Source organism: Aplidium turbinatum, chromosome 16 (genome assembly GCF_918807975.1).
Source record: "Aplidium turbinatum chromosome 16, kaAplTurb1.1, whole genome shotgun sequence".
In the NCBI taxonomy this organism is placed as follows: Eukaryota; Metazoa; Chordata; class Ascidiacea; order Aplousobranchia; family Polyclinidae; genus Aplidium; species Aplidium turbinatum.
Genome location: NC_137487.1, coordinates 12,551,461 through 12,577,811, shown reverse-complemented (window position 1 = coordinate 12,577,811; position 26,351 = coordinate 12,551,461). Strand labels below are relative to the sequence as shown.

Below are 26,351 nucleotides of genomic sequence, written 5' to 3'. Positions count from 1 at the left end.
ATAAAACCTCTATTACACCAAAGTTCTAAATTATAGTTAACAAGTTAGTTTTCTGCAGAAGCGCAACCAGCTCAGAAATGTTATCGTTAACATTAACAGCGCAGCTTTCACGCGAGTTTGAGACACTAACAATGGCCGCCGCCTTTTTTCAATTTCTTCAATCGAAATACGAGAAGCGCAGTCTAGTTATAATAAGATGTCTGTGCTAGATTGCCTTTCTGGAATTATAATTGTGTTGCCGTTGTTTTTACGTTATTTCACCTTGTTTTCAATGACGTGGCCGGCCTGCGGACGCAGGCATTTCCACTCTAATCATCGCTCCTGCCTCATGCAAATATTGAATAAAAAAGATTCATGTATGGATGAGAACCAATAAACTGTCGATCAAATAGCCTACACTAAAACTAATTTTGTGATTATATGCATAAGATTATAAACTAGTTATATGCACAGTTCATGTTTGAATATGAAAATAATTTATTACCAACTTGTTTCTCTAGCTACTTTATTAAGCTTGATGACATACGGTCATGGCTGGATTTAAAGAGAAAGAGCGGCTCAAGGCTATTTCTAATTTTAGGCCCCCGACCTCTTCACCAACAGTCATAGGGACGAGTAACGCAAACAACCGCTGATATCATAGTGAATTATTAGTGATGGAGAAATATGCAAACAAGAGGTAAAATTAACCAATTGAAGATAGTCAAATTTTGTTATTAGCCTACGTAAACATTCTGTGAAGTAGGTGTAAAGTTAGAATAATTGTAGCTTGTTAAACTTAAAGTCGTGTTCTTTAAAGAAAATTTGAACTTTCAAATGTTCTATGATTACCTGTAAGTTATGACAAATGCTAATAACAATCTGATACTGTAATAACTATAGCATATATACCCCTAGACCTAGCCTACTTGCTACCATGACCTACAGTAGCCTACTCTCTCACTAATAGTCTGGTTTAAAACACAACTAAACTATTATAAACAATAATACTTAGATTGACAAAATAGTTTTTTTTTAGCTATCCTCGTAGCAAAATCATCCAAACTTTCATCATAATGTATTTGCCTCAGTTTATCACTTTTAATACCGTACACAAAATAGCCTTCTTAGTGCAGACAACCTGTCTTGCGACATTGTAAACTCAAAGCTCCACAATCTTTCAAAGCTTCATCTTCGACATTGGCCGCCACCCAACCGAAATGCCTTTTCCAGGAAAGGCCTGGGTACGGCTCAATCACTTGCACACTTGCGTCAAATTGTTTCCCTCCAACACGCACAAGTGGATGATGACACCATCCGCGATCTGTGAGTGCGGCAAGAAAAAAGGTACCACAAATCACACCATCTGCAACTGTGCTAGCCTATGTATCATGCATTTGTCTACATTTACCGACCTTGCAAATACACCTGGAATAAAGTTACTTTTCTGTGTTTTGGGAGGCGATCGCCCCAATCGTCTATCCTGGACCCGCCATCTGCGCATAGGCCTATAGGCCTACGGCTTTCAAACTGAGCGTTGTGTCGTTTTGACCTGGACAGTTGATTGGCTACAATGGTTAGTTATCCTTTCAAGAATGTCATCAGCCAATCAAACTAATTTGCAAAATCTAACTAATAAGATTAACTCTTTTTTCTTTGTTGTTAGATTGGCTTAATAATAATTTAATAAGCAACCCAAGTGTTCATCAACAGGCCCGTAGCCAGACATTTTCAAAGGGGGGTTCCCAAATCCAAAAATATGGACCTTTGATAACACTTTCTTCTTTGCCTGTCCCCAAGCAAGCAATCAAAACATAAGAAGTGGCAGTACATAATATGTAGACCAACAAACAAAACAAACTTCAAATTGTCAACATTACAAAAACAAAATAAATAAATAGGCTACGAACAATTTTCACATTAACAATAGCACATCTACAGGGACGCCGGAAGCGGGGGGCAGAGGGGACGGATGCCCTTTTAAGGTCATGTAAACTACTGCACATTTTGCAATACAACAATTTCTGCTTTTCGCTTTTAGCCTAAATTGTCTACGATATGCGAGCTTCTAAACCAAGGATCCGCAAATAATGGGTCGCGACCCAAATTTGGATCGCGAGACTATCCACAGTGGGTCGTAAAAGGGTTTAAACTTACTATAAATATAACTTGTATGTCAAAAATAAATACAATCATATACTCTTTGACGAACTGAGTTTCGTCTTTCCACATAAAACATCGGGAAGCTGATCGTGAGCTACATGTTCAGAACAATGGAAAACCTCTGTCCTTCTGCCCGGAACCAAATTATCTTAGGGTGACACTAGACAGATCGCTCACATACCACCACAATTTAGTGTCACTGCGCAAGAAACTGACATCCCGCACTGGGCTACTCAAGTGCCTGGCAGGCTCCAGCTGGGGTGCGAGGGCTGACACTTTTCAGCCTTTTCCCTTGTCTACTCTTTAGCAGAGTATAGGCTACTGTGCACCTGTTTGGTGCCGCAGTGCTCACTGCCATAAACATCGCCTTGCGCACAGTGACCGGATGCCTGCGTCCCACACCATTGGACAATCTGCCCATTCTCGCTGGCATCCAACCCGCTGATCTTTGTCGTGAAGAAGCGAGTCTGTCTCTCAGTCGACGGGCACCGGAGCCTAATCATCTTCTCTATCACAAGATCTCTCCAAACGCGCACCCCGTCGACTGAAATCAAGACACCCATTCGTGCCAGCCGCTCAACTTCTGATCAACGAAGCTGATGAACAAAACATCTCTGCGGCTACTTAGGCAGACCATCTATTGAATTCTGAACGGAAGTCAAGTAGCCTATTACCAGACTCCATTCGTTCATTTCCTACGCCGACACATGCTCCATAGGCCTGACACTACAAAGACAGGCATGGGTGCGCCTCAACAGTCTTCGTACGGGCGTCGGGCTTTTCCGCTCAACCATGCACCAATGGTGAATGGCCTCTTCCTCCTCCTGTGAATGTGGTGCTGAGGAACAGACCGCAGACCACATCATCAATGACTGTAGAACGGAGTGGAAGGTCTGCGCGTCTTGGATGATTAAACCAAAGACTGGCTGCTCTCTATAGCAGCCTTCCAGTGTAGTCCTGGAACATCGTGAATCTGGGGTGGTAAAAGGGTAGATCCTCGGTCCCAGAGGCTTACATGACGACGACCACAGTTAGTAGGTCCACTCGCTTATTAAGCCCAATTTGGTCCATTTCTGAATTATTGAAAGTATAGGAGTGGTAGAAAATCTCCCCCCGCTCAATAAGCCCAAAATTGTCCGGTCCCGATGTGGGCTTAATAAGCGGGGACGACCGTATTGAAATTGATATTAAATTGCAAAAGATTTTGCGCAAAATTATATGCTTCTGAAACCTTTGGGCCGCGAAGATTTCGAAAGATTGTCTTTTGGGTCGTGCCAACAAGTATTTGCGGACCCCTGTTCTAAACAAGCAACAATATATTAACATGTTTATTCAGAACTATCTGGAAGGTTTCAGCTGATCATAGGTAGCTGATCCTGTGATCATATGTACACTAGGGTGCCACAGGCGCCCCTCAAAAATTAAAATTGCGTCCGATACACCTGAACTTTTTTTTATACGTGACACTTAGTAAAAAAAGCATGTGTGAGAAATTTCAATAAGTTTTGATAAAATTTGGACGTGCAGATTAGGTTTAAAGTTGTGTTACAGACGGTTGTTCGCCTGGTCAAACGTCATGTAGAAACCGTTCGGGTCTACTGAATATTACGTCATGGAAATTCCTAAAACATGAGCCAAAATTGCACCATCGTCCGTAAGACTCGTGTCAATCCTGTTGAAACCGGTTTAAACATGAAATGTTGCGTCGCCTTTGAGTTATCACAAATCTTTCTGATTCATTCTCGAAGTTGTTTGTTGGAAGTCGGTCGCACATTTAACTGGTATATTTGGTGCTTGCTAACTGGACAAATTCTCCGTCTTTTATCCAAGTAATCTGTATCGTAGTGACAGTTTTGAGGTGTAAGGCGTTGCACCAGTCATTTCGATAGCCGCGGGCTAATTTTACAGAAATACACTGTTTGAAAAGAAGTTCAAGTGTGTGTTTCTTCGGTCATTATATACAGACGAACGGATTCGGGAACTTTATGTTAAAATTTTCCCACGAAGAGATTATGGTTTACCGCTGTGACCATAAAAAAATAAAAGACGAGTTCTTGTCAGTTGGTAGGTCAAGAAGAAATTAAAGCAAGAAAAAATAAAAAACGAATTTGTTAGCTGGTAGGCCAAGAAGCACTTGAAGGCATAAAAATAAACGACGTGTTTGTGGTCAGCTAGTGCAGAAGAACTAATTAGAAGTACAAGAAATAATAAAAGAAGATTTGTTGGTTGGTAGTCTACACTCTTACAGAAGCAAAGAAAAGTAAAGACATTTCTTCTCAGTTTGGTACTGAAGAAAAATAACTTTGACAATCATTGGCAAGAAAGAAGATTAAAAGACAATCCATCTGTGCTTGTAGATTCAAGTGGAAGAATCCAAGCAAGTTTTGTGGACTTTAGGACTTCATACTCGTACAGCTACGGTATCGTGCATTTAAATTCTTTTTTGTATTTTTACTGTCTTTGCAGTTAAGTTTTTTATAACTACTGTAGCCTAATAATTTTGTGTGTTTGTGTAACTTAATTTTTTTAATTGTTAAATTTAGCCCCAACATTTAATATGTCTACACTCGGTGGCGACAAGGATTCGACCGCCGTAGACTCGACTGAGTTTAAGCCTGATGATGTTCTTTGCGGTCGGGCAGGCCATTCTGGGGAGGGACCCATTAACGATGAGGCTAAGTCAGTTCGAGAGGCCCGGCATCTTAGACGGGATATTTTGACTCAAATTGGGAAACTTTCTGTAGCCCTAGGTTCTTTGAGTGATAAGCAGGAACTGTTAATTTTTAGATCTAAGTTATCTACTTTAGAAGAGGAATTACGGCATTTCCATGCTCTTTTGACTAAAATCTTTAACTCTGCGATCTTGGCAGAACTTCGTGATAGGGTAGACCCCGAATTTAACTCGTTAAAAAATAACTTTGAACAAAAAGAAAGTGAGTTCTCAGATATGTTGGATGCTGACATACATCCTGAGGATAGCGCCTCAAATGTAAGCACTAGGATGTCTATGACTTCGTCTCGGATAGTGGCACAAATTAACCTGCAGCTAAGACGAGAGGAGCTCCAGATACAAGCTGAGGCCGAAGCGAGAGCTGAGGCCATTCGAGCTGAGGCTGCCGCGAGAGCTGAGGCCGAAGCGAGAGCAGCTGAGGCCGCCGCGAGAGCCGAAGCGAGAGCTGCTGAGTTCGCACTCAAAGACGCTCAGTTGAGGGCTGAACAACGTAAAGAGGTAGTTTTAGCTGAATATCGATCAGAGGTGGGCTCTCGGCGTAGCTCTAAGAAGAGCTCTTCTAGGCATTCCAGAAATGAACATCAATCGCAGTTTAATTTACATAACCTTTTCCAAACGCCCGTTCAACCTGTGAGTGGACCAGGGCAATCCACACGTTTTCCAGCTGTTTCAGGAGGTCTCGGGGCCGCGGCTAAGGGTCTTCCGAATGCTGTAGAGCCAAGGTCTGCGAATTACAACCGAACTCCTCCCCCAGAGCGTACAGGTCACGGGGCCGCCATTAGTAGTAATGCTTTGCCCCCTTCACAGTTTTCTGCGCCGCTAGGGTTTGATCGCCCAGCTACACGTAATTTGGGTGGTTGTGAGAGGCGTATTGCGTCTCCTGATTTTAACGTGTGTGAGGATCGTGGTCGGGCTGTGCATGTGACTGAGCCCACTCAGCCCCTTAAGGGATATAGCTTGTCTTCTCCCGCTAAATCGAGTTCTCAACAGCAGGATTGCTTTTTTGAATACCAAAATAGTAGGACGTTTTTCGATAAGGCGGCCTTGATTGGTTACGATGGTAATAATATGCCATTTATCTTCTTTAAAAATCGTGTTACGGCCTTAATGGCAGCTTCGCCCTTTAAGGGGACTTGTTTGACTTTGTTACAAGCAGCTTGTGTTAGAACAGCTGCGCAAACGATTGCTAATTTGGTTTCTGACACCCCTGGCATGTCAGAGGAAGACAGGATAGAAATGTCGTTAGCTCGCTTGTCCCAGCGTTTTGGGGTTCGTGGAGGTCTTTTTGCAGAACCGGAAATTAGAAAGTATCGCTATGGTAGCAAATTGACTTCGACCTCTTCCAGTGATCTGAAAGAGTTTAAAGATGAATTATCGCAGTGTTTGCTTTACGCGCAAGCTTATGGTCAGCGTGACAAATTGGAAGGACGTTTTGTTTTGGATTTGGCTAAGCGACTCCCGTTTGACGCTAAGCAGCGTTATCTTGACTTTTTAGGTGATCAGTATGGTGGCACTAATGAGCCTACTTTTCAGAGTTTGTTCGATTTTGTTGTGCGAGAGGAAACGCGTAAGTCGACTGATTTTAGCATTATGCTAATGGGCGATTCTGGTGAGTCGCAGCAATTTAAAAAGTTTGGCAAAGGAAAATTGCCTTCATGTCCGGTTAGGCAGACGTCCGTAAAACCCCATGATGATGTGATGTCAGGGAGTTCGCAGTACTCGACTGTTGTTGGCGCACCGCGCGGTGGTGAAGCCAGACGTAAAAACCTACCGGCATGCATTTGTTGTTCGTCACGTGGTCAAGTTGAATATCATTTTTTGTCTAATTGTAAAGAATTTTTGCGCTTGACACCTAAAGATCGGAGAGATGTCATTGTGAAAGCTGGCAAATGCTTGAATTGTTTGCGCCAGCATATGGTTAGGGATTGCGTTCATGCAAATAACTGTCGTAAGTGTGGGCCTAACAACGATAGGAAACACTATTTTCTTCTGCATGATTTTTATGTGACGTCACATGATTCTCTGGATTCTGTTGGGAAAGATGATGCTCGTGCCAGAGTTCCTGTGCGTAATGTTAAGATTGGAAATGTTAAAGCAGCCTTTAACCGCGTTACTGCTGCTCGTGTTTTGAATCCAATGACTGGCAAATCGAAGTTGGTGTATTGTCAGCATGATCCTGGTTCGCAGTTGACGTTTGTTGCGAGTGACTTGGTGTGTGAACTTGATCTTAAACCGTACGATAAAGCGTCGTTTAAAATGGATACCCTGGCTGGTCAGAAAGCTACTTGTGCTGACCTTGTTAAACTCAACATCCAGTCGTTAGAGACAGATGAACTGTTTTGTGATATAACTTCGGTGGTTAACCCAGCTTGGGCTGATGATGTTAAAACTTTACCGCATAAACAAGATTTAAATGGTTTCCGTCATTTTCATGACGTGAATATGTTTCATTTGAATGATTGTAGTACTGTAGATGTACTGATTGGCAACGACAACGCTTATTTGATGTGGGCAAAAGAAGAACGTGTTGGTGAAAATCGTAGTGAACCGCATGCTTTACTCACTCCTCTCGGTTGGTTGGCTTGTGGTGGTAAGTCACCCTTAGAGGAAAGCGTTGCTAAAGTGTGCAGAGTGCAGACGTCTTCAGAGTCGGATGTCATCTCTGGCTTTCAGCGTAAAATTGAGTCTCGTGATATGGAAATAGCAGACCTGAATAAAGTCATTCAGGATTTGACGTTGCAAAATGAAACCTGTGAATTGTCTCGCAATGATAAGTTGGCTAGAGAACTTGTTGAACCGAATATTGAGTTGAAAGATGGTCGATTTGAGATACCTGTTCCGTTGAAGGAAGATATTGATCTACCTAACAATTTTGTGTTGGCGTCAGATAGAGCTGCTGCTTTAAGAAAGAAAGCTTTAAAACAACCTGAACTTCGTGATTTCCTTACTGACACCATGAAAGATCTTAAATCAAATGGCTATATTGAGCGTACTGGTGAAGCAGGAAATGTCAAGGGATTTGAATGGTATTTACCGTACTTTGTTACGTCACAATTAAAAAAGCGCATTGTTTACGATGGCAAGTCTGAATTCCGAGGAACTTGTGTTAATGATGTAATGTTTTCGGGTCCTGACTTGTTAAACCCTCTGGTAGATGTCTTGGCTAGATTTCGGCTTGGTAAATTTGGTCTCATGGCTGATGTGACTAAATGCTTCTTTCAAATAAAGTTACCTGAGTCGCAAAGGGATTTGTTTCGTATATTGTGGTTTGAAGATGATGACCTTGAAAATGGTAGGATGGTACCATTTTGTTTTTGTGTACACCCTTGGGGAATAAAGAGTAGCCCGTATATCGCTTGCTTGGCTATAAAGAAAATGATCGAGCAGAATCCCAGCAGTGCTGGTGAATTGACTCTCTGCAATATTGCAAATAATATGTACATGGATGATTTTATATTTTCGGCTGATAGCTTAGAGGAAGCTCAGCAAATCACTCATGAATCAATTGCTTTGTTTGATAGCCGTGGGTTTAAACTTGGTAAGTGGAGTGCTAACAAGGAGGCTATGACTGTCTTGTCAAATTTGGATAATGAGATGCTTTCACCTTTGATTCGTGACATTGACTTTCAGACTGAAAATATGACTTTGCCATCAGCGAAGACATTGGGTTGTGTGTGGCAAACCGAGTCTGACGAGATGCGTATCGCATGTTCCTTAAAGCCCTTAGCTAAACACACGCGCCGAAGTATGCTCAGTCAGCTTGGACAAAATTTTGATCCGCTAGGCTTTGGAGCGCCATTTTTTCTAAAAGCACGCCTTATACTTCAGCAATTGGCGATAGACAAGTTTGATTGGGACACCGAGGTCCCTGATAGCTTTGTTAAAGAGTGGGAGTCGTGGCTTCGCTCTTTGGACCTGCTTAAGGATTTTTCGTTACCGAGATGGTATTTTGCAAACTCTGGTGTGTGCAGTCCGGATGATATTGTTTCATATCAATTGCATGGGTTTAGTGATGCTTCGAATCAAGCTTTCTCTTCTGTTGTTTACTTACGTAGACTGGTTAACGGAGTTCCGAGTGTGTCTTTCGTTCTGGGTAAATCTACCATTGTTGTAAAAAATCAGTTTTCTTGGCCGATAGCTAGGAAAGAGCTTGTTGCCGCTTTGAATACAGCAAGACTCGTGAAGCAGGCCTACGAGGCATTGAAGATGCCCGACTGCTTTAAGTATTTTTGGTGTGATTCTCGTACTGTGTTGCAGTGGGTTAAAAACCCTGATTTACGTTTGAATAAGTTTATTACGCGTCGAGTTGAGCATATTTTATTGTTGTCTGGAGCCCAGGATTGGCGTTTTTGCCCTACCGATATGAACCCAGCTGATGTTGGCACAAGGCCAAATCTTATTACAAAGAAAGAATTTCGAGAGTTGTGGTTAAATGGTTCTAGTCTTCTCTACCAGTGTGAGGAAATTCCATCTGTAGAAAATGCCACTCCAGTACCTGTCCATAGCCTATATCTTCGTGACGAAGAGGAGTCGCTTGACGTTGGACAGGGTGGTCTTCACAGATTGATCGAGGCCGCACCTTCTTTGTATGTTATGAAAAAGAGAATCGCTTATTTGGTTGCTTTTGTTGAATTTTTGTGCTGTAAAACGAGAAAGCGTAGCTTTGTGAAGCCAAAACTGGACGCATCTTATCTTAACAGTGCTTCAGAGTTGGCTGTGAAGTTTGTTCAGAAGAGCGTGTATGGTGATGTGGTACATTTAATGACCAAACGATCGCCGGATGCCCTTGAGGAAGTGATAAAGCGAGGTAGTGTTGGCGCTTCGCAACGTGAGAAGGAACGGTTGAAAGAATTACGTTCACTTAAAAAGTACAGACCTTGTGTAGATGACGCTGGTGTAATCCGCATTGAAGGGCGCTTAAGTAATTCTCCCGAGATCTCTCTTGAAGCAAAGCATCCGATTGTTTTGCCTTCGAAGCACCCCTTCACAAGGCTTGTTGTACTGTCGCATCATAATGGAAATGCGCACTGTGGAGTACAGCACACTTTGTTGTCTACGCGACAGAAGTTTTGGATCGCTAATGGTAATGCCTCCGTGAAGAGGTATCTTAATGACTGTGGTGTATGTGCGATTGAGAAAGCACGGCCTATAAGGCAGCTCATGTCTGATTTACCTTTGTCTCGCACAACTGCGCATAGGAAACCCTTTTTTGATTGCGGCTTAGACTATCTTGGACCTTTAACTTTCGTTGAAGGTAGAAGTCACAAAAAAGCTTGGGGACTCTTGTTCACATGTATGGCATCTCGCGCTATTCATGTTGAGCTGGTTACGTCATTGTCGCTGAGTGATTTTTTACTTGCCTTTACAAGGTTTACAGATTTACGTGGGCAGGTTAATGCTATCTATTCCGACAATGGAAGTACCTTTCAGGCAGCATCTAAGAAGTTACCCGAGTTGATAGGAACAGCTGAATTTCACAACGCCCTGAGACAGAGAGAGATAAACTGGGAATTTATACCTCCGTATGCTCCGGCGCAAGGTGGCGCCTGGGAGGCAATGGTTAAACAATTTAAAATTGCATTTTTTCACATTTTGGACTCTTCAAGTCGTAAGCCCAATTTTATTGAACTGCTTACGTACACAGGCAGTGCCGTTCGGATCGTGAACGAACGCCTTTTGGTACCTTTGAGTGACGACCCTAGGGATTTTACTGTCATCACCCCTGCCTCACTTTTGACCCCATACTTAGACCCATACTGTGCTGTTGGGAAACCACATGATCGTGACCAATTAAGAAGGGATTATCGGTTCAATTTGTCACTTTCTCAGCAGTTTTGGAGTAAATGGATCGATTTTTACTTGCCAGGTCTTCAGGGCCGGAAAAAATGGCTAAAAATGGCCGAGAATTTGGAGCCTGGTCAACTTGTAGTGGTAGGTTCTCTCCAGGACATTGGTAAACGTGGGAAGTATCAACTTGGGAGGGTGCATGAGGTAGTTCCACAAATTAGGAAAGGGAAGCCTGTGGTTCGTAGAGCTAAAGTTGCCGTCTGCAACTATGATGAGAGTACGGGGAAAGTGAAAGTAGACTGTGTGTTGAGGGATATTTCGTGCCTCGCCCCTGTAAAGAACACCTAAGTGTTAGGGTTTGAGCCTGGTTTTGTCTGCGGTGGCCGACACTTGTCTGAGCCCAGAACAGTCGGTTATTATCGCAACCATTGTAGATAGCGTCATTTTTTGCGTGTACCTACTACCTATGGTACCAATTTCATGTATCGTCGTGTTTATTCTTATTGCTGTTCATTCTTTGCATGCCCTTTGTATTGCGTATTAACTTAAACGTGAGTGATTCAAACAATTTGTGTATCATGTGTTGTTATTCATTGGCTCACAATTGTCGTCAATTCTTTTTTAGTTATGCCATGTCAGACTGTCATAACTAGGGGCCGCTATGTTACAGACGGTTGTTCGCCTGGTCAAACGTCATGTAGAAACCGTTCGGGTCTACTGAATATTACGTCATGGAAATTCCTAAAACATGAGCCAAAATTGCACCATCGTCCGTAAGACTCGTGTCAATCCTGTTGAAACCGGTTTAAACATGAAATGTTGCGTCGCCTTTGAGTTATCACAAATCTTTCTGATTCATTCTCGAAGTTGTTTGTTGGAAGTCGGTCGCACATTTAACTGGTTTATTTGGTGCTTGCTAACTGGACAAATTCTCCGTCTTTTATCCAAGTAATCTGTATCGTAGTGACAGTTTTGAGGTGTAAGGCGTTGCACCAGTCATTTCGATAGCCGCGGGCTAATTTTACAGAAATACACTGTTTGAAAAGAAGTTCAAGTGTGTGTTTCTTCGGTCATTATATACAGACGAACGGATTCGGGAACTTTATGTTAAAATTTTCCCACGAAGAGATTATGGTTTACCGCTGTGACCAAGTTGTTAAAGGTAAATTTTCACAATTTCAATAGTAAAACCCTCTCTAGATCATCAAAACTCAGACATTTCTTCTCAGTTACGGAGTATTTGAACTTCGAACACTTTCTGGTGAACTTACTTACTAATTTACAATCGTACAGACCATGTGTCAATTGTATATGTTTAACAATTTATGAAAAATGCTTAAAAATATGAGGTTTTATGCATTATAAAAAAGGATCCATGTAAAGAAAATGCCTATTGAGATGAAATTACTACAGCATTTGAAGAAACAAAAGTAGGCTACATTCATTAACTAATCGTTTTTGTTTATTGAAAACTTTTTGGTCTTTGAAGATCAAAACTCAGCTATGTTTGTACGGAACTTGGACTCAAAAACAAGAATTTGGATCTTTACACACTAAACATAGTCAGTAAAAACGTAACACAGAAAGATAAACACAAAGCACAATGCTTAGAGTCCAGACATCCACTACTTAACAACAAAACCACAATAGCGTAAAATTTATGGAGGCCTACATTTATTTTAACGCTTGCAATAATAGTGAAATGGTAAGGTAAAATGGCAATTAATAACACACAACTATCTAGTATCTAATTACAAAGTAAAATGCAGCATAATAGGCTACTGGTATGCTATGACAGGCTGCAAATAATGCTGATTGCAACGTTGTGTAAGCTGACAACACTTTATGGAGTTATACAGTCAGTACTTTGACAATTACATGGTTAAAAACCATGTGCCCTCAGACTGTAGTTGTCGAGTACGTTGATTAGGTAATACCTTCCTCGCATTTTCGACTACTTGGAGAATGTTTTGGTAGCGTTCTTCAAGGTTTGAAGTTGACAAGAAGTCATGGGCCAACTTGACGCCTCGCTCAGCGGCATCATTAACGACTCTGAAAGCATCAACTTTCTTTTTCGCCTCAACATATGTAAACCACCATGATACATAGAAATAAACTGTAAATTGTAGAAACCTCTTTAACTTTTCGAGTTGAGATGCTTTCATGATGGCATTTTTTTGGGGCAATTTATGAATTTCGTCTTGTAAGAGCACAATTTTCAGTGAATATATAAGTTTGCTCATCCACCTGGCTCTGTGTAATGCACCAGGTCTTTGGAGAGACATATCCTTACTGGTAGGTGGCTCAATGTTTAAGCACAATTGATACAAATTCAAAAGTTCTAATTAGTCGCTTCTTAAAAATTTGGATGATTCTGGATGAAGCTTCATCTGATTTATCAGCTCAGACAATTCTTCGCGCTTGCTGGCAAGCAGATCAATTTCCTCGTGCGATTTTGATGTATGAAAACAACCTGATGCGCTATCAGAAAGAGTTTGAAAATTGCTTTTAAAGCGTTGAAATATGGAAATGTTGGGTCTACTGCTGCTTTCTATTTTGAGTTCTTCCCAAACATGCGTCAGTATTATCTCCCCAATATGATGCCTGCATGCTGCCCAAAGTAGGCCTTTTCCAAGATGATCTTGTATTTGGATACAGGCAGTGCTGTATTTGAGGGTATACGGCGGTATACGCAGTATACTTTCTGCTTTTTCGAGCAATTATGGTATACCCTCTGGTTTTCCAAAGAGAATGCTTATGCTATCCTTACTGATTCTTGACAACTACTAACTAACTACTTAACCATTTGAGGACCAATGGTACCTGGGTGTACCATGAACTTAATTCCGTACTCGTATAATTTTGATGTTGATAATTCATGTTATGGTAGAATAAAGACTATTTTGTAAGTTGTGTATTATTTATCATTTTGGAAAATCTGACAGTATACCTTGTGCTTTTTTTACGAATACAGCACTGGATACAGGCCGCAGTTTTGTGGCCCGTATTGCTACTTGTGGTGTCAAACACCATTGCAGCAAGACATGCAGTACAGTTCCAATTGTTTAACAATTCCATGCTTGCATTGGCTATTTGCTTTCCGTTTGGATCGGATGTTTGTGCAGGCAAATAAGGAACACCAAGCAGTTTTGAGCCTCCAATACCTGATAGTAATATCGGAAGCCTTTATTCCAAGACCCTGGGTGAGGTCAAGCCAGCTATGTTGATTCAATGTTGCAAGATGGTGAATCAATGTAACAGGCGCGGAGCTGTCATGCTTGACCTCAATTGAGATCTTGACATACTGGCACTGGTCTCCTAACCTAATTCTTGAATTTACCTTGTTTCAATGTGGAGAAAAAGATGAGAAATAGCAAAAAAACTGATGTTCAAACTAGGGAAATCCCCTAATTTTACTGTATTTCAGTTTAGACTTTCGTTTTCAATCTGCACATCCAATTTTTGTCCAATCTCAATCAAACTTTGCAAAGTGCCTTAATATGTGAAATGTCACACCAGAAAAAAAGTTCAGGTGATTTCGGCCACATGAGGGCGCCTGTGGCACCCTAATGTACACTACACCTTCTCCAAAATGTGGACCTTTTCGGCTCAAGGGAGGGTTCCCGGGAACCCCGAGAACCCCCCCTGGCTACGGGCCTGCATCAATGTGCGTGTTTATTGACATTTTTATTCCCGATAAGACTTGGCTTTTGTAAAGTCGTCGAGATGGTGCTTCGTTAGTTGAAAGATTATTCTTGATTTGTCACAGCAACGGCAGCTTAGCTTGAATAGGATAGACTAATAATTGTCCATTGGCAATGGTCTACTCTTGTATAAATGTTCAACTTTAATCAACAAAAAGCAGAGATAGAGACGTAGCCTGTACATAAAATACATTTTAATTAAACTACACTTCATCGAGTGACACCAACCTACTAAACATTGTTGGACTACCGGTAGCCTACTACTGTATGCCTAATAAGTATGTTAATAGCATCCAAGCAAAAATATTTCTGAGCCAAAAACTTACCGTAGTAAGATTGGTTAACAGTGTTGCAACATGATCTTTCCTTAGCCAAAATTGTAAACAAAAATAAGTTGGCTTGCACTCACTTTTTTGGTTGATGTTCAAAACAAACGAATTAATATTGGAAACGTAACAAGCCTGTCAAAAATATTCACTTTGGATGAAGATAATTGATATAATACTTAGCGTAACACGAGAGAAACAAATAAAAATTCACAGTAAATATAGGTTATGCTAATCATAGGCCCTGTCATAGCCCTATTATTCCCATTTTTCTTTTATATGCTTTGGCACAACTTTTGCTATGTCTCCAGATGTAAAATATGCGTCCAAAAATACAGCAGGTATTAAAGGAGATAAAGACTTCAGCATTCTGTCTTGAAATGTGCCAACAAAATAGCGGGTACTGGGTGATGATGTTGTTGTAGCCTCCACTAACGCATGCAAAACACGATTTTTTAAGCTCCAGTTTGGTGCACTTTGTGATTTTAGTGTGGAAGAGGCTGAATCCACAAGAGTTTCGCTTTGCTTTGAAGAAATTTTGCCTGCATCACTTTTGGTTTTGATCGCACTGTCTGCAATTTTACGTTGACGTTTAACAATGTTTGCATTGTCTTCCGTCTTGGAGGACGTTGACGTGGACTCATTGAGTGTTTCTTCGGGAGGAGAAGTTGATGAAGAACGAATGAAGTTAATGAAATAGTCATCACCGTAGACGTCTTTTGTTGCTCGTGGAACGTTTTTTAAACGTTCGGAGGTAGCAGGGTCCGAAAGTACAGTTTCACTCACTAAAAATACATTTGATATAAAGTCAAACACTGTTTTAAACAATTTATGGTGAGCTTGCCCAAAGTGCGGCAAGCGAGAACAATATTTGGGGCCCCTGTCTTGGGCTCATAACCTATAGCCAGAGATGGGCAAGATCACCAGTATTGGTGATCTTGAAGATCAAGATCAATATCACCAGGAATAGGTGATCTTGAAGATCAAGATCAAGATCACCAAACTATGTGATCTTGAAGATCAAGATCAAGATCGTGATCTTGAAGATCAAGATCACTTTCAAGATCACTTTTTTTGTACTTGAAAAAAAAATGAAGTTTTTGATCAATGATGTTGCAAAAAAATAGTTACTATGAGCAACCTGGGTAAAGGTATATAGTTGGTATTGCTAACTTTTACTTTTAATTACTCGATCGCTGGCCTAAGAATTGTGATAAGTTAGTGACTGTTGCTATTAGGCCTATCAACTGTTGACGTAGTTTGCGTAGAATCGCAACGTCACACCCAAGGCCGAGGTTAATTACAGTAATTCTGAAAAAGTCGCAAAATTTGCCATTAGTTTTATACTTTTTATTTATAATAAATAAATAAAAATAAACTTTGAACTGCATCATTTTTTACCAAATTTTTGTCTGGTTCATGTGAGAGTTTTTATTCGTGTTACTATGTAGTTTTAACTTTCACTGTAATATGTCAATGTTTATTGCACCATTTACCCATCTGGCAACCTTGATACTGTTGTCTGCTATCAAAAAAGTTCAGAGGTTTGCGCTCAGACAAACCGTTCCATACTCAGACCCTAAACAAGTCTTGTTGATTTGCTGCAATAAACCACTTTACAAGACCAAAGTCGGCTAGAGTCCAGATTTTTTAAGACCGCCATTCTAGACTTTTGAAACATCTAAAATTGGGTCAAAGAAAGCAAATATTTCTTTAATATTCTTATACGTCAACATAAAGTACACGGAAGTTGACTTCTTTATTATGACCAACACAGAATCTTTTTCAATTTTGAAATGGCAACACTGACCAGATTAGATGGAGACTTTAAATCGTCGTTTGTTGGACATATATCATATTAACAGTGGCTTTTAGTAGTTGCTACAATGGCCACCTAAAGATATGGCCTGATTTGTCACATTTTGCAGAAATTTCCAGGTTTTTCTAACTTTGGGCGAACGTTTAAATAAATTTTTCTAAAAATTAGATTTTTACGCTTTCTTTATTCTTTTCTCCAGACGACATAATAGGTTTTAACATTCTCACTTGTTGAAAAACAAAGAAAATTTGATTTCAAAGATTTTAGTCAGACTGTTAATTTTCAATAACAGTCTGATTTTGCGTTTTTCAACTTACTTTTTCTCATTTGCTACTGCTTCCCCAAGGCAACAAAAAAGTTTTATGTCATTAGGAAACCGCAAAAAGTAAAAACATCTCAAAAAATGTCAGTTAAGCACTAGCAGTAGCTGTAATCAAAATCTGCCAAATGTGACAAATCAGGCCGCATCTCCAGGTGGCCATGTTGCTACTAACTACTTTTTACAGTACGAGTTCTAAAAAAATGCCTCTATCTACTAAGTAAACTTCAATTTTAAAGTGATCTTGATCTTATTATTCTTCAAGATCAAGATCACACAAAAAAAAGTGATCTTAGATCAAGATCACCAAAAAAAAGTGATCTTCAAGATCAAGATCAAGATCACGATCTTGATCTTCAAGATCACTCGTGATCTTCAAGATCAAGATCACGCCCATCTCTGCCTATAGCCTATTATAGATAATGATAAAAGTTATATCAAACGATGAAAAAAACTTTAACTTGGTTGTTGTGGATAGATTTTTCGGACTTTTTTGAATTTTTGTAGTTAAACCATAGACAGATAGGCCTAAGCAGCATTAATCTTTTGTAGTTAAAGCAGCATAAATCTCAAAAATTATAGCCTAATACAGTGAAAAGGTATTTTTAGTCTGCAAGACTAACAAGCCAAAATAACGCAGACCAGCCTACGTGATTCAAGTTTGGTTTGTAATCGTTCTATTACGTAATGATCATGATCATAAAACAACTTATTGGGCTGTTGGAGATGCACATACGGTCAGCTTAATCCAGGGGTTCTTAACCGGGGGTAAATGTACCCCTGGAAGTAAATTTCACCTACCGAGGGGGTAAATTTACTGAAGCATGAATTAAAGCAAACTTCATTTTTTCAGTTATTAAAAACTGGTAGTGTTGCACTCGATTTTGATTCAAATTTATGCTTAATGTAACCTAAGTTTTCGTCTTTTTCTTTTATCTCAATCATTTGATCAGTTTATTTATTTGTCACAAACACAAACATGAAAAAAATACAAAATATGCAATAATCTGTTGTGTGTCATATGACGAGGAGACTGCTAAAAGACCACCAAAAAATCTCCACTCAAGTACCAAGTACCAGTTTCATTTCAACAGCGTTTCATTTTAGCAGCAAAAAAAAAAACTTAAACATTCTTGTGTGCTTTTATCATAGTTATTTAGGACATTTGAGTAGACATTTTTTTTCACAGAACCTCGTCAAGAACAATTGTGTCTTCGGCAAATAAACAGCTTGTTTTTGATATTTGCCAAGGTAAATCCAGACAAAAAAGGATGTTTTGCATTTCTTCGCATGATTGACTGGACACGATGACATCACAAGGGGCCACCAAAACGGTGGGGGTAAATTCTACTTTTTTCATTTGACAAGGGGTAAACGAGACAAAAAAGGTTAAGAACCCCTGGCTTAATCGGATCGGACCACATCGAGACAAAGCCAAACTGGTCCGATCGAGCAGGTGGACCGATGAAGTGGATGGTCCGACTAAATGGAGAGAACAAATTTTACTATTTTTGCATGTTATAACGTCTTCGTTTTGCTATCATTCCTCCGTCTAGGGCAGTTTAAACTTCTGCCTCGTGTTTATCTGTGTTGCTTGATCCGCACAAGATAAAGTAAACTAAACACAAACTAAATTTAAAAATGTTGCCAGTCTGGAAAATTTGGGCAGTGGCGGGTTGTGAGGTAATTGATTTCGTTTGGTTTTATTTCAAACCAAATCTCCAAAACTAAACACCCTTCTAGATGGAAATTTCATTATTGACTTTCGTTTGCGCAAACTTTCAAATTCGAAGTTACTTTTGGACTTGTTTCAGCTTGTAAATAGTTCGGGCTACTTTTTAATTACAATTAGACTGAAAATATAAAAAGCATCTGGCAACCTTGCCACTAACAGCTCTGCGAGAACATAGCAGAATGTTGAAAAGGAGCGATCTTCCTGGCTTCAGCACTACCTCCAACATCAACTCTTGATATGTAATCTCGCTAAACACATGTACAAAAACTAAAAAGCATAAGACTTTAACCATAACCCTATTTTGGTAGGATGGTAGTCCGATTAAGCAAGGAAAATTGTAGGCCTACAGAAAAATCGATTTAGATTCCGGACCAGTGAAAGGCGGTCCGATTAATCATGGGTCAATTAAGCGGGGTTGCCTGTAGGCCTATAACTAAAAACGTTTCGTGATTGGTTACACTACCTACAATCAATATACCACCTTAAAGTTTAGGCCAAGTTTCAAGGACAAAATCAGTAAAAAATTTAATATGGCCGCCAAAACTCTCAAATGGCGAAATGTGGCCGGTAGATACAAAAGTTTGGGCACCCCTGCTATACAGGATACTAATCTAGATTTTGGGGCACAGCTAGGTTGCAAGACCCCCTTCCTCCTAAAAAGTTTTTAAATTAATAAAATCAACTCTGATGAAAAAGTAACCTGTATACCCTGGGACTGGTTCAGGGAAGTAGCAAGCACAAATTTTTTTGGTGAAGAGCCAAGTAAGTATTTGTGCAGATGTAAGTGAGCGCGGCCACGAGTCTTTGGGGGGGTCTAGGAGGCCTTTCCCAGAAAATGTTGGGCACTCTGAGAATACTTTAAATCTAAATCAGTAATAAAACCTTGTCAAATGCCAAATTGTGTTGTAACGGAGTGTAAAATTTTTATTTAAAATATTTCGTGGGTAGCAACTGCCTCCATTGTCTCCCTGACTACGCCCCTGCCCTGGACAAACCTTATCAAAGCTACTAGCTGCCAATATCGAACATCTTCGCCGTTTCACGAGCATTTACTGTTGGACGAAAAAGTGCTATTCTATTAACCGATAAAAGATATTTTTCAAAAAAGCGAAAGGGTTGGCTATAGTACTAGACTATATCTTCTTTCATAAACTTTAGCTAAATAGCATAGACGTGTCGGCAGCAGTGGCCGAGTGGTTAGCGCGTTGGGCTCGCAGTCGAGAGCCTGCATGTTCGACTCCAGCCACCCGCACTTGCTGTTGTTTCTCTGGGCAAGAAACTTTACGATAATTGCCTCTACCCAGTGATCGATTTCGAGTAATGGGTAGTACCAAATTTAAGTCATAAGTAGAGTAGACAACCGGAAAATCAGACATTGCTGTCGGCTGCAGCGTGGGTCAGGTGTATGTCGGAAGGCGTACACCGATGCATAGCGCTCAAGTCCGCTTTCCCGCAATGCAGGATAAAGATAAACAAACAAAACAAAACACTTAATTATTTTGTTGATTAAGCAGTTATTCCACATGACGATCGACAATACACAACCTCCTTGATGCAGCCTATGCTATAAATTGTTGAGCTTTTGTAGCGGTAGTGTCCCATTTTTACTTTCAAATAGAACAAAAACATTGGACCAACTAAATATTGGTGGGCTCTTAAACAGCGTTAAACCCCGACCGGAGGCTTCGATAGCGATAAGTACGCCTTACGTGATCAAAGCTACTGCATACCTACATCTTATTTTTCCTTTCAATTAGCCAAAAAACATTAAACAAATTTAAGTGAGTGGGCCCCTAAACAGTCGTGGACCCATGGTCGCATGGTATGTGGCAGTTAATACAGCCTTGATCAGTCACGATAATAGTTTAGAAATAAAACCATTGAACTCACAATCACCCATTGGCTACACTGCTGGTGCAGTGTGCGCCCGCAAGTAGGTGGAGGAAACGCCGCCTACAATTTAAAGCATCAAAACTAAAATCGAGGTTTGGTAGAAAAAGATTGTGATTCGGCTGTGATTAAGAAAATATGAGTCCCTTTGATCACATTAAAACTTACTTGGAAGGAAAGCTGGTTGTACGATAGTAACAAACACTCCCCATTTCATCATCTCCTGTCGCAATGAATCACTAAAAGCTTCCAAAGCAAATTTACTTGCAGCAAATGCGGCTTGGCCAGCTCGAGATACATAACCTACAAGAAAAAATTATTTTCTGGTTGCTATTTTGTAACATTCGTTTAATGTTATACGGCATTTATAAGCTGATTCGAGTGAAGAACATAGGCTTACTTAATATACGTTGCAGTGGCATTTCTGTAAACTTATCTATTCAATAAAAACCATCTTCTATTCATTCTACGATTGTAGGACTATTTTACTCACAGCCTGCAGCATGCTGTTATTTAACCACATCAGATTTGGTCAGATAAAATTTTGGACATTGATTATGTCGTCTATCTTCTTCGATATATTCAACTCCTAGGAGTAAATTTAACCCTGGTTGAGAACTCTTGGCACTAAATATTGGTGAATATGTATATTGAAAGACGTGCACCTTAAGCTTATAAGGAATGCTTAAATTTCTCTGTTTTGTTATGTTTCTGCTTTAATGTTGTGTGTGTTCTAAAAACTCAATGAAATGCAGGCTAATTTATTCCACCACAAAAAAGACTTAGGCTACAATAACAATTTCTCGCTAAAATAACAATAGGCCTACGTTTTGTTTCAAAACTGAACAAACGAAAAAATCCTTACATTAGAATTGATAACAGACTATGAAAAGCCAACATGGTGTTTACATCAACAACAACTGTATTAAAGTAAATGTAAAAAGGACTGATAAGATCTTAATGAATACAATCTTGATACACGAATGGGCTATTGATTGACAATGACCTAACTGACTTTTCAATGGGGCATTTGCAAAATTGAGATTTAGGCTATTTAAATGGATTAGCTGTGTTCCAAACGTGTATAATGTTTTCGCTTTGAAAGTAGCCTATGGGAACACTAAATTCAGGCCGATGATGATCAACAAACGTTCACGGAACTGATTAATGTACAAACACTAGCAGCACTCCATGACGTACCGGATACACTGCTGAGGTTAACGATTCTTCCTTTGGCACGACGTAGCAGTGGCAATAAAGCTTTGGTGACTTTCACTGCACCCAAAAAATTGACTTGCATTATTTGATCGAAATCTTCAACGGCGCACCAATCCACTTCTGCTACAGCGTATGCTTCAGCACAGTTGACAACAGCCCATATTCCTGTATATAATAGGATTAAGCGTGTTTCACGTTGGGCTAACACAAACTCAAAACTTCGCCATTAAGTTTTATTCAAAATGAGGGGCAACCGCAAAATATATAACCTGTCATACAGGATGCACAACTGCACACACATATAGCCCAACAGAAGTGTTAAACATACGGAGTAAAATAATTATTGTAAACGTCAGATAATATTAATGCGCTCCCTAAACTAAAGGCATGCATGGTCATATTTAAGAAAAAATAGCGCATAATATACAGACTAATTGCTTTAATTTATAAACCTTCGTCGCCAACTAAATCTTCTATCATCTCCTTGCAATCGTCAATTTCCTCTTGCTTAGTTACATCCATTTGAAGAATGGCAAGACTAGGAGAACCTCTGGAAGCCATTGATCTTGCACCAATGCAGTTACAGTCAGCACAACCAGCAAATACAGTGTAGCCTTGTTTGTCCAGGCAGAGGGCAAGCTCATATCCGTATGAATTTGGAACATCACAACCTGCAGTAATCGTACAGACACCAATGAAGGTTTTTGTTACATAAACATACAGTAGTAAACCTATTTGTCCTACATTTGCGTTCTTTCATGTTTTAAATTGTGTAAGTTTGTCAAAGCTTTCAACACAGATAGGCCTATAATATGCAACTGTCTACTCAACATCGACTCAATCGCCAACTGTCTGCTTCTCTGTGATCGCAGTGTCATCGCAATGGTCACAAAAATACATGATTGGTATTACCCAATGAAGTAGAGTTCCTTGCTTATGTTCTTCAAAAATAAGATACAGTAGTTATGAAGCTAAGTGTGTTTAACAGCATCAAAGTTAGTCAATTCTTTCGTATGGATTTCGTTGTTACTGTAATTAAAGAACTGTGTTTTATTTAAATTAGTTTTCGTAAAGTAAAATGTAGTGTCGTTTCAACAAATAAAAACGATTTTTCAAACAGCTCTATAATTTATTGATTTGTGAGTTTTAGGTTTGACAAATTTCATCATAATCAAGCAAGTTACTTCTTCAGCTACATTGATTAAACAAATTGGCTACATGAATTAGTCCACGTATGTTTGCAAATCAAAGAACTCTCCATACGGTACTAAGCTGTTAGGCCTATCTATACATTTTAAAAGCACCAATTACACCACATTACCTGTAATCAGCACCGACTTTTGATGTGTTTTCTCCATTATGATAGTTTTTGTCTGATCGTATATGTAGGCTACTGTAACTTCCAAAATAACTTCAGTCTATATGTTTATTTTATAATCTTTCGTCAAGCGAAATCTAAATTGAAATTAACTTTAACAATCTACAACTTTGTAAACTCTATTGTCAAGATTCATAAAGATAGCTTATTGTTGGCTTGAAAATATCACTCCTTGTGAGCAGATTGTTGAATTATTGTTCTCAGAAAGAACGAATTACCCAATTCTTCAAAAGTCCTTATACGTCAGTGCACCTGCAAGTAAACGGGCTTCTACTTAGCCTAATACCAGCAAGCTATGCAATAACCGGAAGTATGTACTGCTGACTACACTGAATAGACTGATGGCACAAAGCAGACAAGTTTTGAAAATTTGCTATGACGATTACAACCCTGCTACAACCGATGTTGGGGCTATGGCGGTAGAAGGTTGTTGTGGATTGAGTTCCTTCCAATAGAAACATTACGAGAACAACTTCACCTGGCAGTCAGAAAAGCACAAACTACTGTATTTGACACAAAATATTCATACTGACATCAACGCCACTTTAAAAAACGTTTTTTTATCATAACAAATTATACAGTTTTGTTTTTTGTTTTGTTTGTTTTTTTTCAGATATTTAACCTGCATTGCGGGAAAGCGGACTTGAGCGCTATGCATCGGTGTGCGCCTTCCGAAGTACACCTGACCCACGCTGCAGCCTACGGCAATGACTGTTTCCGGTTGTCTACTCTACTTAAGACTTAAATTTGGTACTACCCATTACTCGAAATCGATCACTGGGTAGAGGCAATTATCGTAAAGTTTCTTGCCCAGAGAAACAACAGCAAGTGCGGGTGGCTGGAGACTGGAGTTGAACATGCAGGCTCTCGACTGCAAGCCGAACGCGCTAACCACTCGGCCACTGCTGCCGACATTAAAGTAAAGTTAAAACAAACATCGTCAAATATCTAAAAAAAACAATGCAGTTAAATAAGACCGAAATTTACTTTAATTCAAATAAAATTGACTTGTTTTTGAAGAAAACAAACAATAGCGTACAACAGAGCGCTGTCGGCTGAATGAACAACTAAGTGAATAACTTTGTTAGTTGTAGCTACATTACAGAAGATGAAATTCATGGGTAGTTATAAAGTTTCATTGCTGTTGTTTTCCGACAAAAAAAAAATTGAATTGAATTGAATATTCGTAATAAGGGCTTAGGATAAGCCATGGACTTCTAAATAGTAGCATCTGGACTGGAAACTCAGTGGGCAACATGAGGCCAAACAGTTGGTACAACAGTTGGCCAACAGTGGGCCAACAGCCAAGTAACTAACCCTGTTGGCCCACTGTTGGCCAACTGTTGTACCAACTGTTTGGCCTCATGTTGCCCACTGAGTTTCCAATCCAGATGCTACTATTTAGAAGTCCATGGATAAGCCGAAAACATTTAATTATTTAATTTATTTGTAAATACATGAAATTTATTAATTAAATATAATACGGTAGGCTACTTTAACTGTATTTTGATGCTTTGCTTTGTTTACCTTATTATGGCGTTTATGCCCAACCTACTGTACAGTAGATTTAATGTCATTTGACAGTTTTGACATTATTTTCCAAAGATGTCATGTCATGGTCATATGATATTTGAACAGCCTCTTCTAGATAGGTTATTGTTACACAATAAAAACTAATCACGAAATTAAAGATTTCCAGAAATACGGGATTTTCAATTTAAAAGTTGATGATTTTTTGATGATGACAGAGATGATTTTAATAAGTTGAAAGGAGTGGAAAATCGATTACGAATTCCTTTTTGTTTACAAAAATTAAAATTTTGTTAAAAAATTAACTTGCGAGCAAAAAAGCTCATCCTTGGAGGAGTCTGTGGAATACGATGGATTCAGCGTTTTCTGAATGGACCTTAAAAAACATTCCGAATTAGGCCTAAGTGTTTCCTATCATTCAGCAAGCATTTCTCCATTTTGCGGTTGCTCTATAAAAGTTTTTCAATTTTGTGAGCTTAACAATGACGCAGGCTGTGCTTTCGGATTGAGTACTCTTACAGTAGCGTACTTTGAAAGCTACTGAAAATTAAATACTCTAGATTACGAATCACAAGCGATATCCAGTATCATTTCTTAAAATGTATTTCGGTCTTCCAGACCTTGTGAGATGCTTTATATTTTAAGGTTTGATTGATTGGAGTAATTTTTATTCTTGGACTAAAAAGTTTCTTCGAGAGCTGAATCCTGAAAGTTTTGCATAGCCTACTTGTAGAGACTTAAAATCATTGACGCGCCCAGCTACAGAGTTAGACAGAGTGAAGTTTCCGCTTATTGTTGAAGCGTTGTCTTTGAATCAATCCATCCACTTATAGGTGCCTCTGAATCGAGAGCTGTCTTCGCAACGCGTTGCACAAGCGCACAACCTGAGTCAAACTAGCGCTCCGCTAGATGCTGACGCTTCTTCGTTCATAAAGTCGGGCGCTTGACCAACGGAGCAAGCGCCCGATTTCCTTTAATACAATGTAGAGTTATCGGAGCGGACTTAGTTAGCCTATATTTGGGCGGCTAGCAATTAAACTAAATAAAAACAGTTTGTCATATCAGACAATACACTACTGATAAAATCTAACACACAGGGCCACTATGTTACTATGTATTGATATGTATTGTATATATCCATATTTGATAGCCAAAAAGAATTGACGACGTAGAACAGAGTGTTAACTTTGAAAAGTTTATGATGGCTATTTGCTAGCATTGTCGGTCTAAAGGTAATGGATGTGAATGTCGCGGTTTTTACGATGTATTGTTCCATTGTCCTACGTTAGAAATTGGAAATTTATGACCTGATTTGTTATCCAAAAACGTAAATTGATTGTTTACCAATCCCAGTTTCGTCACATATGATTGCTTATGTGCAATCTAGGGGTTTGCGTGTTATGACAAAGTAACTAGTCTACAAGGTAAGTCCTACTTTACCCTTCAACGTTTAAAAGTTAATGATTAATCCACCTGTGTGCTTCACAGTTATTGACTCAAGAATAGAATGCAGGAAATAAGTGGCCAATCCAGTCAACAAAGCAACAATCTCCTGTGGTCCTCTCAGTTACTGGTTTGTAACAGGGTGAATGCTAAAAAACCTTTAGTTAATCTTTCGGAAAAAAAAATCAGCGTTTACAGGCTACAGTAGTATAATTCCAAAATAACTAAAATGTAGTGATATTTCAGTTGACAGAAAGCCTATGATTTACCAGTGTTTTTCAAACTTACTTTTTTGTTTCGTAATATTTTTTGTTTTAAAAAAATCTTGC

At 39.5% G+C, this 26,351-nt stretch overlaps 1 protein-coding gene across 1 annotated transcript; it reads right to left on the bottom strand.

The window, feature by feature from the left end:
- Nucleotides 1–14,321: 14,321 nt before the first annotated feature.
- LOC145785707 (short-chain dehydrogenase/reductase family 9C member 7-like) lies at nucleotides 14,322–23,315 on the bottom strand. Its single transcript, XM_082597402.1, has 5 exons — nucleotides 22,993–23,315; nucleotides 22,124–22,342; nucleotides 21,654–21,836; nucleotides 20,622–20,756; nucleotides 14,322–15,475 (listed from the first exon to the last, which is right to left on the bottom strand). Exons 1-5 carry the CDS (start codon nucleotides 23,027–23,029, stop codon nucleotides 14,949–14,951), a joined length of 1,101 nt encoding a protein of 366 aa, XP_082453528.1. The 5' UTR covers nucleotides 23,030–23,315; the 3' UTR covers nucleotides 14,322–14,948.
- Between the last annotated feature and the right edge of the window lie 3,036 nt (nucleotides 23,316–26,351).